This window comes from Pipistrellus kuhlii, unplaced genomic scaffold (assembly GCF_014108245.1).
Source record: "Pipistrellus kuhlii isolate mPipKuh1 unplaced genomic scaffold, mPipKuh1.p scaffold_m20_p_3, whole genome shotgun sequence".
Classification (NCBI taxonomy): Eukaryota; Metazoa; Chordata; class Mammalia; order Chiroptera; family Vespertilionidae; genus Pipistrellus; species Pipistrellus kuhlii.
In genome coordinates this window covers 108,182,835-108,195,191 of record NW_023425529.1, presented here as the reverse complement: position 1 = coordinate 108,195,191, position 12,357 = coordinate 108,182,835, and the positions used below count along the sequence as shown (strand labels likewise).

Genomic DNA, 12,357 nt, shown 5'->3' with positions numbered 1-12,357 from the left:
AAAAAGGAAATTTTAAAAAATGTTGTAGGTCATGGTATGCAGAATGAATTTTAACAGTTTAAAGGCTGATGTATAATAGGAGAAACCTGTTAAAATGGAATCTAAATTAAGATAGGACAAATAGCTAAAAGAATATAAATTCCTTTAAGCATAATAGCAAGTTGGGAGGAGATAGTAGTGAGCAAAAATGGAGAGCCAAAGCATAAGGATACAGAAAACGTATTATAGATATTTAAGAAAGAGAGTGAGGCTGTTAGCATGAAAAGGTTGGAGAGATCCAAGAAGGAAAAGTTTAAGGAGAATAAATGTCAGAGATACAGCAAGCATTGAAGTTAAAGAGATGGAACAGATTTGCCCTACCTCTGTGGTCGGCAAACTGCAGCTTGCGAACCACATCAGTTCTTTGGCCCCTTGAGTGTGGCTCTTCTACTAAATACCACAGCCTGTGTGAGTCTATTTTAAAGAAATAGCATTAGAAGAAGTTTAAGTTTAAAAAATTTGGCTCTGTTGACTAATGAGTTTGCCGACCACTGTCCTAGCTGGTTTGGCTGAGAATAGACCGTCGGCCTAGGGACTGAAGGGTCCCCGGTTCGATTCTGGTAAAGGGCACATGCCTGGGCTGTGGGTTTAATTCCCAGTAGGGGGTGTACAGGAGGCAGCCATCGATGATTCTCTTCATTGGTGTTTCTATCTCTCCCATTCCCTTCCTTTCTGAAATATGTGTCTGTGTGTGTGTGTGTGTGTGTGTGTATCTATCTATCTATCTATTTTTTTTTTTAAAAGAGAAAGGTGGAAAAGATGAGAAAATGGAGTATCAGGCCAAGAACTACATAATAAATTTTAGCAAAAGGCAGGGAATAACAGGGTATCAGAGGCAGAGAAGAAGTAAAAGAACAATAACATCAAAGAAGAGACAGTATATGCTGCCCCAGAATGGAAGGAGAAAGGTTATTAAGTTAGATTAGGTGGTTTGGCAAAATATTGAAAATTAGGATCTTAAATGAGAAAAACAGAAAGACGTAAAGAAATCAAAATTATAAAGCCAGGCAAAGTCTCCTAAGACATCACTTGAAAAAGAGAGAGAGAACATATAGAAAAAATAAATGACTGCAAGAAGTAAACAATGAATGAACATTTATTATAAGCTTCATATTATTAGTGTATTGTATATTCATTTCCATTCCTCACAACCACTTACTTTTTATTTTAAAAATTCAACGAATTTTAATTTTCAAAATGTTCCCAAAAGAATTATCAGAAGCATCCTCCAGTAACAAAACATAGTTGGGTAATCTATTTACTCCCCTCAATGAACTAGCTGTGTATGCTGTGAGGCAGCCAAGATCTTCTGTGGAGATGGTACTCTCAATGTATAAGAATTCCCTCTTCACATGAAGAGTGTGAATAACAAGAAAGGACAGAGTCATATTCTTTTCTTTTTGAAGTAACTCATCTTTTATTATTATTTCACCAACCATTGGTGTTTTCATAGTATTTTAAATGCCTAATTTCAGTTTAACATTACCAATACTTTTTTTTAAAGATAATCCTATCTTCCAAGTAGCAGATATTAACAACTTCTAACACAATTTCTAGCAATAGTTTGCAGTTCTGAACCATGCTTTAGAAAAACATTTCCAGCCCTAGCCAGCTTGGTTCAGTGGATAGAGCATCAGTCAGCAGACTGAAGGGTCCCAGGTTTAATTCTGGCCAAGGGCACATGCCTGGATTGTGAGCTCGATCCCCAGTAGAGGGTGTGCAGGAGGCAGCCGATCAATTATTCTCTCATCACTGATGTTTCTCTCTCTTTCCTTCTCCCTTCCTCTCTCAAATCAATAAAGAAATATATATTTAAAAAAAATTTCCAACAGCCTGTGCGGAATTTATTCCTATTCCACCATTAGTAATAATTGCACTTATTGCTGCAAAAACTTGAAAATTTTCTGCTGCAAACTTTAACACTGCTGTGTACTTTCGGGAACATTGAGTACTTTGTACAGCAGCCCTGGTGTAACTGGTTTGCACAGAGAACCCAAGTCAACTCTGCCCAGTAGCCCACTTTGTGGTCCTGGGGACTGCTCCTGTCACTTTTACAGATGAGAGTATAAAAATAGATGAGGGCATACAAGCCAGTTGGGTTTTGGTCAACAGCAAACCCTGGATTTAAACCACGGTACAAAGTCTATGGTCTTTTATATTACAAAACAATTTCCAATGACAAATGTATAAAGTCAGAAAGAAACCACTGACACATTTCTATGTTTGCTTTGGGAAGTAGTTACACAAGGCTATATACATATTTTTACCATTATTTTCTATATAAAAGCTATGTTTCACAGACACACCTACACAATGAGTCTATACCAAAAACTGGAAAGGAAAAAATGAAAGAGAAGCCGATTGAGAACAAAAGAGGACCCTAAAAGTACAGGTAAAACAGAATGTTTTCTTAAACAGTTCAAGTAAAACTTATTTCAACTTAAATAAATCTTGTTTAAAAAATACATTATTAAAATAAAGTGTTAAGGGCTATTAGAAGGGTGGCTGTGGCACACAATGGAAAATCCTTAGTAGTAACATTTAAATACCATTATTTTTACTTAGTCAACTGAATATTCTTTAGACAACATTTAGCAAAATATTCAAAATTTTAGTCTAAATGCTCTAAAATGAAAAAATCAGCATTTGTCCTAAAGTTTTTGGAGTGCAAACTTACATTCTTCCCAGGTGATTCAAATAGATGAGTTTAAGATACAGCATTCCAGGGTATCTCTACACACTAACAAAAGTGGGGCCAGTACCCCCAAAATACCAAGTGATGTTTTTTCCTTTCTATTTTGTAAAAGTATGAACAGCCCTCTTATTTTTAATTCACACAAATAAAACCATGATGTTGGACAACAAATCATGATTGAAATTCTGTTAAAGACTTCAGAGGATCAATGGAACAGCTGAAATATTCACAGCAAACAGCTACTCAGTTCTGGAAACCATTCGTGTTGACTCAGTCATAAGGTTAATCTATATATAGACTCATAAGCAAAGAGTGACTCAAACACTATTTGGGCTGTTTTAAAATATTACTAAAAAAATTAAAAATCACTAACAGCCGGGACTAGTTTGGCTCAGTGGCCTCAGACTGAAAGGTCCCGGGTTCGATTCCGGTCAAGGGCATGTACCTTGGTTGCAGGCACATCCTTAGTGGGGGGTGTGCAAGAGGCAGCTGGTCGATGATTCTCTCTCATTGACGTTTCTAACTCTCTGTCCCTCTCAATTTCTCTCTGTGTAAAATCAATAAAATATATTAAAAAAAAAAAAATCACTAACAAACACTCTAAATATTTGAAATAAGTTAGAAAAGACAATAAATAGAAGCTAAAATTTTCCTAGAAAATAAAGAAAAGCACTTTAGGTCTGTTGAATATAATCACAAAATAGTTACATAAAAATGCATAACAAATAAAAATATAATAAATGCAAAACCAAACTGAACTCATTGGTTAAATAACAATCTTAAATTTTTAGTTACTAACTGAAAAAAGTGGGGCAGGAAATCAAAACCATACTTACTTATCATCCCTTTCTAGACATTTGACAAGAATTGGTAAAATCCCAGATTTTATTAAGTCATCAATTGGTGGGTTTCTGTCACTGGATAATAGTTTTCTAGAAAAAGAAATATAAGAAGTTGTTATAATTTTCAAACTATGAATAGAAATAATAATGTACTCTTTCTTGACTACTAAATAAGACACTCTACATGTGACATAACTTCTCTGACTGGACAAATCAGTATTTACCTTGCAGCTTGAACAGCACTCAGCTGGACCACTGGGTTATCACTTGTGGCATTCTGCAACACCAAATGTACATTTCAGGGGGAAAATCAATTTCAAAATACTTTAAATTGAGAATATTAAATTAATCACATACCTGCAATATAGCTTCTAGTGTTACATTTTGCTTAAAAAGAAAAAAAGATAGTTCAGCAATGTGTTTATTAGCAAAATTACATTTATGAAATAATTTATTTACAAAGTTAACATACCTTAATTTTCATTGTACAATTGATCTTAGATTAAAAATAAAGTTTTCTGGCCATTACAAAAATTATTTAAAAATAGTTTATAAGAACAAGGTAACTTACTGCTTTAAAATCAGCATCAACATCTGAATCTTCTAAACTTTCTTCTTGGGGAACATTCCTTTTTTTCAGTAAGTGTTCATCTCTTTTGTTCTGAAAGGCAACCAATAAATAGTTAAGAAGCTATAAGGATACTGTTAATAAAAACTCCATTAAAATTATTTAAATGTTATCAGACAATTGTGAAACAAATTGGGCCTCTACATAAGAGTAACATGAATTAAGTGTACATATGCAACCTAATAAATGACAAGGATTAACAGATTATAGTCCAGATTTCTACCTCTCTCCTCCCTCCCTACCTCTCTCTCTCACAAGCACACACACAATTTATTAAGCACCAACTGTTTTCACCATAACTATGCTTGCCAATCTTTAGTGAATATTTAAATTATTACATCTTTCCCCCCCACATTGACCTCTTCACAGCCACTCCCTCCACCCCATTCCTGGCACATGCCCTCACCCTCCTACTGTCTGTGTCCATGGGTTACTCTTATATGTATGCATACAAGTCCTTTGGTTGCTCTCTTACCTCCCCCTCCCCTGCCTGCCTTCTAAGGTTGGATGGTCTGTTCGATGCTTCTGTTTCTGGCTCTATTTTTGTTCATCAGTTTATGTTCATTATAATCCACAAATGAGCGAGACCATGTGATATTTATCTTTCTCTGATTGACTTATTTCGCTTAGCATAACGCTCTCCAGGACCATTCATGTTGTTACAAATAGTAGGAATTCCTTCCTATTTACAGTATGATAGTATTCCATTGTGTATGATAGATGTACCACTGTTTTTTAATCCACTCATTTGCTGATGGGCACTTTGGCTGTCTCTAAGTCTTAGCTATTGTAAATTGTGCCGCTATGAATATAGGGGTGCATATATCCTTTCTGATTGGTGTTTTTGATTTCTTGGGATATATTCCTAGAAGTGGGATTACTGGGTCAAATGACAGTTTCGTTTTTAATTTTTTTGAGGAAACTCCATACTGTTCTCCACAGCAGCTGGACCAGTCTGCATTCCCACCAGCAGTGCACGAGGGTTCCTTTTTCTCCGCATTCTCTCCAGCACTTGTCGTTTGTCTATTTGTTGATGATAGCCATTCTGACAGGTGTGAGATAGTACCACATTGTCATTTTGATTTGTATCGCTCGGATGAATAGTGACTTTGAGCAAGTTTTCATATGTCTCTTGGTTTTATGTACATCTTCTTTCGAAAAGTGTCTATTTAGGTCCTTTGCCCATTTTTAAAATTTTATTGGATTATCTTCCTTTTGTTAAGTTGTATGAGTTCCTTATAAATGTTGGAGATTAAACGCTTATAGGATATAACATTGGCAAATATGTTCTCCCATAAAGTGGGCTTTCTTGTTTTTTTTTTTATGGTTTCTTTTGCTGTGCAGAAGCTTTTTATTTTGATGTAGTTCCATTTGTTTATTTTCTCCTTAGTTTCTTTTGTCCTAGGAGCTGTATTGGTAAAGATATTGCTACAACATGTGTCTGATATTTTGCTGCTTATGGATTCTTATAAGATTTTTATGGTTTCCTGTCTATGTTTAAGTCCTTTAACCATTTTGAGTTTATTCTTATGTATGGTGTAATTTGGTAGTCTAGTTTCTTTTTTTTTTTGCACATATCTGTCCAATTTTCTCAACACCATTTATTGAAGAGACTGTATTGACTCCATTGTATGCTCTTGCCTCCTTTGTCAAATATTGAGCATAATGGCTTGGGTCTATGTCTGGTTTCTCTGTTTTGTTTCATTGGGCTATATGTCTGATCTTATGCTATTATCAGGCAGTTTTGAGATCAGTGAGTATGTAATATAGCTTGCTATTTGGTATTGTGACCCCTCCAACTTTGTTCTTTCACAGGATTGCTGCGGCAATTCGGTTTTTGTTTTTTATTTCACATTTTTGGAATTTTTGGAGAGTTTGTTCTAGGCCTGTGAAATATGCCGTTGGTATTTTAATGGGGATTGCATTGAATCTAGATTCCTTTGGGTAGTATGACATTCTAATGGTGTTGATTCTATCAATCCATGAACACAGTATATTCTTATTTGTTTATGTCTTCCTCTATCTCTTTTTTCAGTGTCTTGTAGTTTTCCGAGTACAGGTCTTTTACCTCCTTAGTTAACTTTATTCCTAAGTATCTTAATATTTTGTTGCAATGATAAATGGGATTTTTTTTTTTTTTTTTTTTGTTTCTCATGAACTTAGATTTAAACTCTTATCTGGCTTTTATAATTAAGAACTCTCTACTTGCAAATGTATTTCTAGATTTTATGGGATTTCAAATGTTTGTAATAGCAACCTATGACATTTCACATAATATATAACTTTGGGTAAGTCATCAATTTTCTCTAATTTTTTTTAATGTGTCTACAGAATTAAGTCAAAATAAATTTGATAAAATTTGAATAAATAATTTCTAAGATGCTTTTCATCTTAATATTTCAAAGGGTATACAATACAATATTTACAGAAGTGTTGATTATAAAAGAAAGTTACCAAAGAGGCACTAATACTGATGTTAAAATGCATATCAAATAAAAAGTTAAAACTAGAAATATATCTATATCTGAAGCTTACTGGCTTATCTGCATGGCATCTACTTTTGTACTCTGTTTGAGTAAGCATGTTTAAATAAACTTTTGTTTATATATATGCTAATCCAGAGATTAGCAACTTCCATTTATATGATAGCATACTTTAACAATTTCAAATAATCAATTTTATATTATTTTTAAATTAACATCTCCAACAAATATTAAAATTCACGCATTAATATTTTATAGTTTCAAGTAGCTCCTCAAAAAATACATATTAATTTACAGAGGGAAAATTAGAAGACAGCATCTTGATCAAGTGACAAAGGTTATAATCAAGAGTAAATAACAGCTGAAACCGGTTTGGCTCAGTGGAAGAGCATCGGTCTGTGAACTGAAGGGTCCCGGGTTCGATTCCGGTCAAGGGCATGCACCTTGGTTGCGGGCACATCCCCGGTAGGGGGTGTGCAGGAGGCAGCTGGTCGATGTTTCTCTCTCATCGACGTTTCTAGCTCTCTATCTCTCTCCCTTCCTCTCCGTAAAAAAAAAATCAATAAAAAATATATATATATTTTTAAAAAAGAGTAAATAACAAATCAACACTGTGCCTTCTGCTCGATGCGCTAAGGAAATATCACTTTCTGTGATATTCTTGACTAAAATTACAACAATCTCAGAAAAGCTAGACAAACCCAAATCTGCCATTTTACAAAAATTTAGTCTGTACTCTTCAAGATAAAGTCTGGGGAACTTCTGATATGAAGGAGACCAAAGAAACATGAGAACTCACTGCAATGCCTAATCCTGATTGGATCTCAGATTTACAAATGACATTATTGGGAACAACAATATGATGTTCATCTATGGATTAGACAGTAAAAATTTATGTTAATCAGATGCATGGTGGGTATGTAGGAAAGTATGTTTTTATGAAATACTAGAGGCCCGGTGCACGAATTCGTGCACAAGTGGAATCTGAACCACTCAGCCCAATTGGGGCCAATGGTGCTGGGCTGGCTGTGGGGAGGGGCCACAGGCAGTTGGGCCCTGCCCCCTGGTCGAACTCACAGACAAGGGGACAATTTTATATTAGTCTTTTATTATATAGGATGAACTAATATATTAAAGGTAATAGACATAATGCCAGCAACTTAATGGTTCAAGAAAAATAATGTACATATATATAGAAATTAGAGAGAATAAGGCAAATCTGGAGAATGCTAACAACTGAGGAAACTAGGGGGCTAAATAAGTGTGCAAGGTATTTATTGCAAATCCGACATGTGTTAGGTGATAACAGCAAACAGCTGTTTAATTTGCATCTCTCTGATGATTAGTGACTTGGAGCATTTTTTCATGTCTCTTGGCCATTTGTATGTCCACTTTTGAGAAATGTCTACTTAGGTCCTTTGCCTATTTTTAAATTGCATTGTCCTCCTTTTGTTAAATTGTATGAGTTCATTATATATGTTGGATATTAAACCTTTATCATAACATATCATTGGCAAATATATTCTCCCATACAGATGGTTACCATTTCTTTTCACTGATGGTTTCTTTTGCTATACAAGAGATTTTTATTTTTATTTTTATGAAGTCCCATTTGTGTATTTTCTCCTTAATATCCTTTGCCCTAGGAGATGTACCTATAAACATACTGCTACGAGAGATAGCTGAAATTTTGCTGCCTATGGTTTCTTATAGAATTTTTATGGTTTCATGACTTACATTTAAGTCTTTCATTCATTTTGAGTTTATTCTTGTGTATGGCTTAGTTCCATTTTTTGTATAAATCTGTCCAATTTTCCCCAACACTTTTTTTAAAAGAGAATGTCTTGAGTCCATTGTATGTTTTTGTCTCCTTTGTCAAATAATTGAGCGGAATAACTTGGTTTGATTTCTGGGGTCTCTTTTCTGTTCCACTGATCTATCTGCCTGTTTTGTGCCAGTACCAGGCTGTTTTGATTGTGGTGTCTTTGTAGTATAACTTGATATCTGGTACTATGATTTCTCCAACTTCGTTCTTCTGTCTCAAGATTGCTGTGGCTATTTGGTTCTTTTTTAGTTCTGTATAAATTTTTATTTGTTCAGTATCTGTGAAATATGCTGTTGGTATTTTAATAGGGATTGCATTGAATCTATAGATTGTCTTGGGTAGTATGGACATTTTAATTATTTTATTTATTTATTTATTTATTTATTTATTTATTTATTTATTTTAAATGTAAGGATATCACCTATTCTTTTTTATTTTATTTTATTGATTTTTTACAGAGAGGAAGAAAGAGGGACAGAGAATCAGAAACATCGATGAGAGTGAGTCATCGATCAGCTGCCTCTTGTACACCCCCTACTGGGGATGTGCCTGCAACCAAGGTACTACATGCCTTTGACCGGAATCGAACCTGGGACCCTTCAGTGCACAGGCCACTGAGCCAAACAGGTTTCGGCGAAATTTTTATTATGTTCATTTTACCAATCCATGAACACAGTATATTGTTCCACTTGTTCACATCTTCCTCTCTTTTTTTCAACATGTTGTAATTTTTCAAGTACCAGTCTTTTACCTCCTTGGTTGAGTTTATTCCTAAGTATATTACTTTTGTTCCAATGCTAAATGGGATTGCTTGTTTAGATTATCTTTCTGAGGATTCATTATTGGTGTATTAAAAATACCATTGAATTTTGGGTGTTGATTTTGTATCCTGCTACATTGCTAAATTCATTTATTAAATCTACTAATTTTTTGGTGGAGTCTTCAGGGTTTTCTATGCACTAAATCTGTGGTCAGCAAACTCTTTGGGCCCTTGAGTGTGGCTCTTCCATAAAATACCACGGCCTGGGCTAGTCTATTTTGAAGAAGTGGCATTAGAAGTTTAAAAAATTTGTTTCTCAGAATAAATTTCAATAGCTGTACTGTTGATATTTGACAATGAGTTTGCCAACCACTGCACTATATCATGCCATTTATGAATAATGAGAGTTTTACTTCTTTCTTCTCAATTTGGATCTTTTATTTCTTGTCCTAGTCTGATGGCTGTGGCTTGGCCTTCCAGTACTATGTTGAAAGGGAAGTGGTGACAGAAACTATGTAGGCCAGATGGGAGTGGCAAGAAATATTGATGAACAGCGAGAATCTACAACCAAGTTTACTCTACCCAGCAAAGTTATCATTCAGAATTGAAGCAGATAAAGAGCTTTACAGATAAGAAAAAGCTAAAGGAGTTCATCACCACCAAAACAATATTATATGAAATGCTGAAAGGTATTCTCCCCCCCACCACGAATTTGCATGTCATCCTTGCGCAGGGGCCATGCTAATCTTCTCTGTATCATTCCAATTTTGGTATATGTACTGCCTAAGCGAGCACTGAAAGGTATTCTTTAAGAAGAGGAAGAAGAAGAAAAAAGATAAAAAATTATGATCAACAAATACATATATATCAACAAGTGAATCTAAAAATCAAATGAATTAAAAATCTGAGGAACAGAATAAACTGGTGAATATAATAGAATTAGGGGCAAAGAAAGGGAGTGGATTGATAATTATCAGGGGGAAAGGGGTGTGGGGGGTTCAGGAAGAGACTGGATTAAAATTGTACACCTATGGCCGAGACCGGTTTGGCTCAATGGATAGAGCGTCGGCTTGGGGACTGAGGGGTCCTGGGTTCGATTCTGGTCAAGGGCATGTACCTTGGTTGCGGGCATATCCCCAGTAGGGGGTGTGCAAGAGGCAGCTGATCGATGACTCTCTCTCATCGATGTTTCTAACTCACTCTCTCTCTCCCTTCCTCTCTGTACAAAATCAATAAAATATATATTTAAAATCATATATGGCCTTTATTATGTTGAGATATGCTCCCTCTATTCCCATTTCGCTGAGAGTTTTTTATCAAAAATTGGTGATGGATTTTGTCAAATGCTTTTTCTGTGCTTATTGGTTTAATCATGTGATTTTTGTCTTTCAAGTTGTTTATATGATTTATCACATTTATCGATTTGCGAATATTGTACCAGACTTGGATCTAAGATAAATCCTACTTGATCATGGTGTATGATCTTTTAATATATTGATGGATCCAATTTACTATAGTTTGTTGAGGATTTTAGAATCTACTAGAGGCCCGGTGCGTGGGGAACGGGTGTCCCTCAGCCCAGTCTGCATCTCTAAATCTGGGACCCCTCTCACAAATCAGGACAGCTGGTTCCCAACCACTTGCCTACCTGCCTACCTGCCTGATTGCCCCTAACTGTCCTCCCTGCTCGCCTGGTCACTCTTTAACTGTCCACCTCTGCCAGCCTGGTCACCCCTGTCCTCCCCTGCAGGCCAAATCAGGACAGCTGGTTCCCAACCACTTGCCTACCTGCCTACCTGCCTGATTGCCCCTAACTGTCCTCCCTGCTCGCCTGGTCACTCTTAACTGTCCACCTCTGCCAGCCTGGTCACCCCTGTCCTCCCCTGCAGGCCTGATCGCCCCCAACTGCCCTCCCCTGCAGGCCTGGTCATCCCTAACTGCCTTCCCTTGCTAACCTGGTTGCTCCTAACTGCCCTCCCCTGCTGGCCTGATCACCCACAACTGCCTTCCCCTGCCGACCATCTTGTGGTGGCCATTGACCATATGGGGGTGGCCATCTTGTGTGTTGGAGGGATAGTCAATCTGCATATTACCTCTTTATTATATAGGATGTTCATCAGGGATATTGGCCTGTAATTCTTTCTTTGTAGTATCTTTATCTGGTTTCAAAATTAGCATAATGCCTGCATCAATAAAAGAGCTTAGAAATGTTTCTTCCTCTTGAATTTTTTTATAGTTGTTTGATGAAGACAGGTGTTAGTTCTTCCCTGAATGCCTGGTGAAACTCCCCTTTGAATCTGTCTGGACCAGGGATTCTGTTTGCTGGGAATTTTGTGTTTTTAAAAAATATATATTTTTTAATTGATTTATTTTACAGAGAGGAAGGGACGAGAGGGATAGAGAGTTAGAAACATCAATGAGAGAGAAACATTGATCAGCTGCCTCCCGCACAACTCCTTCTGGGGATGTGCCCACAACCAAGGTACATACCCTTGACCGGAATCGAACCTAGGACCTTTCAGTCTGCAGGTCGACGCTCTATCCATTGCGCCAAACCGGTTAGGGCTGGGAGTTTTTTTTAATTATTGTTTAAATTTCCTCAGTTGTTATTAGCCTATTCAGGTTTTCTGATTTTTCCTGATTCTGTTTTTATAAGATTGTAGGTTTTCTAGGAATTTGTCCATTTCATTCAGGTTGTCCAGCTTGTTGGAATATAGTTGATCATAGTACTTGCTTACAATCCTTTGTATTACTGTGGCGTCATGGTTACTTCTCCACTTTTGTTTCTGATTTTACTTATTTGGGTCCTCTATGTTTCTTGATGAATCTGGCTAATGATTTATCAATCATGGTTATCTTTTCAAATGACCAGCTCTTGGTTTAATTGATGTTTATATTGTTTTTGTAGTCTCCATGTTAGGGGTGTCGAACTCAATCAGAGAAGGGGCCAAAATCTAAAATCCAGCCTAAATCGCGGGCCGAATGGTTTACTGAACAGTCATAAACTGTCATTGTGATGGAAACGCAGCGGAGTGCAGTGATGACAGCGCGGTGCGGGCCACATTGCAAGGCCTGGCGGGACGGA

General features: G+C 36.4%; 1 protein-coding gene and 1 non-coding gene across 4 annotated transcripts in view; both read right to left on the bottom strand.

Moving 5' to 3' along the window:
- The window catches only part of KPNA3 (karyopherin subunit alpha 3), a 95,813-nt gene that overhangs the window by 24,836 nt on the left and 58,620 nt on the right, over positions 1-12,357 (bottom strand). For all 3 annotated transcript variants that reach the window (XM_036455372.2, XM_045588647.1, XM_045588646.1), the window contains 4 exons: positions 4,148-4,237; positions 3,934-3,963; positions 3,801-3,853; positions 3,571-3,666 (listed from right to left, as the gene is read on the bottom strand). In XM_036455372.2, coding sequence (XP_036311265.1) covers positions 3,571-3,666; positions 3,801-3,853; positions 3,934-3,963; positions 4,148-4,237 — 269 coding nt within the window. The remainder of the gene's footprint in view (positions 1-3,570; positions 3,667-3,800; positions 3,854-3,933; positions 3,964-4,147; positions 4,238-12,357) is intronic.
- Positions 9,958-10,067, bottom strand: LOC118730961. Its single transcript, XR_004991686.1, has one exon. It is a non-coding gene; the product is annotated as a U6 spliceosomal RNA (small nuclear RNA).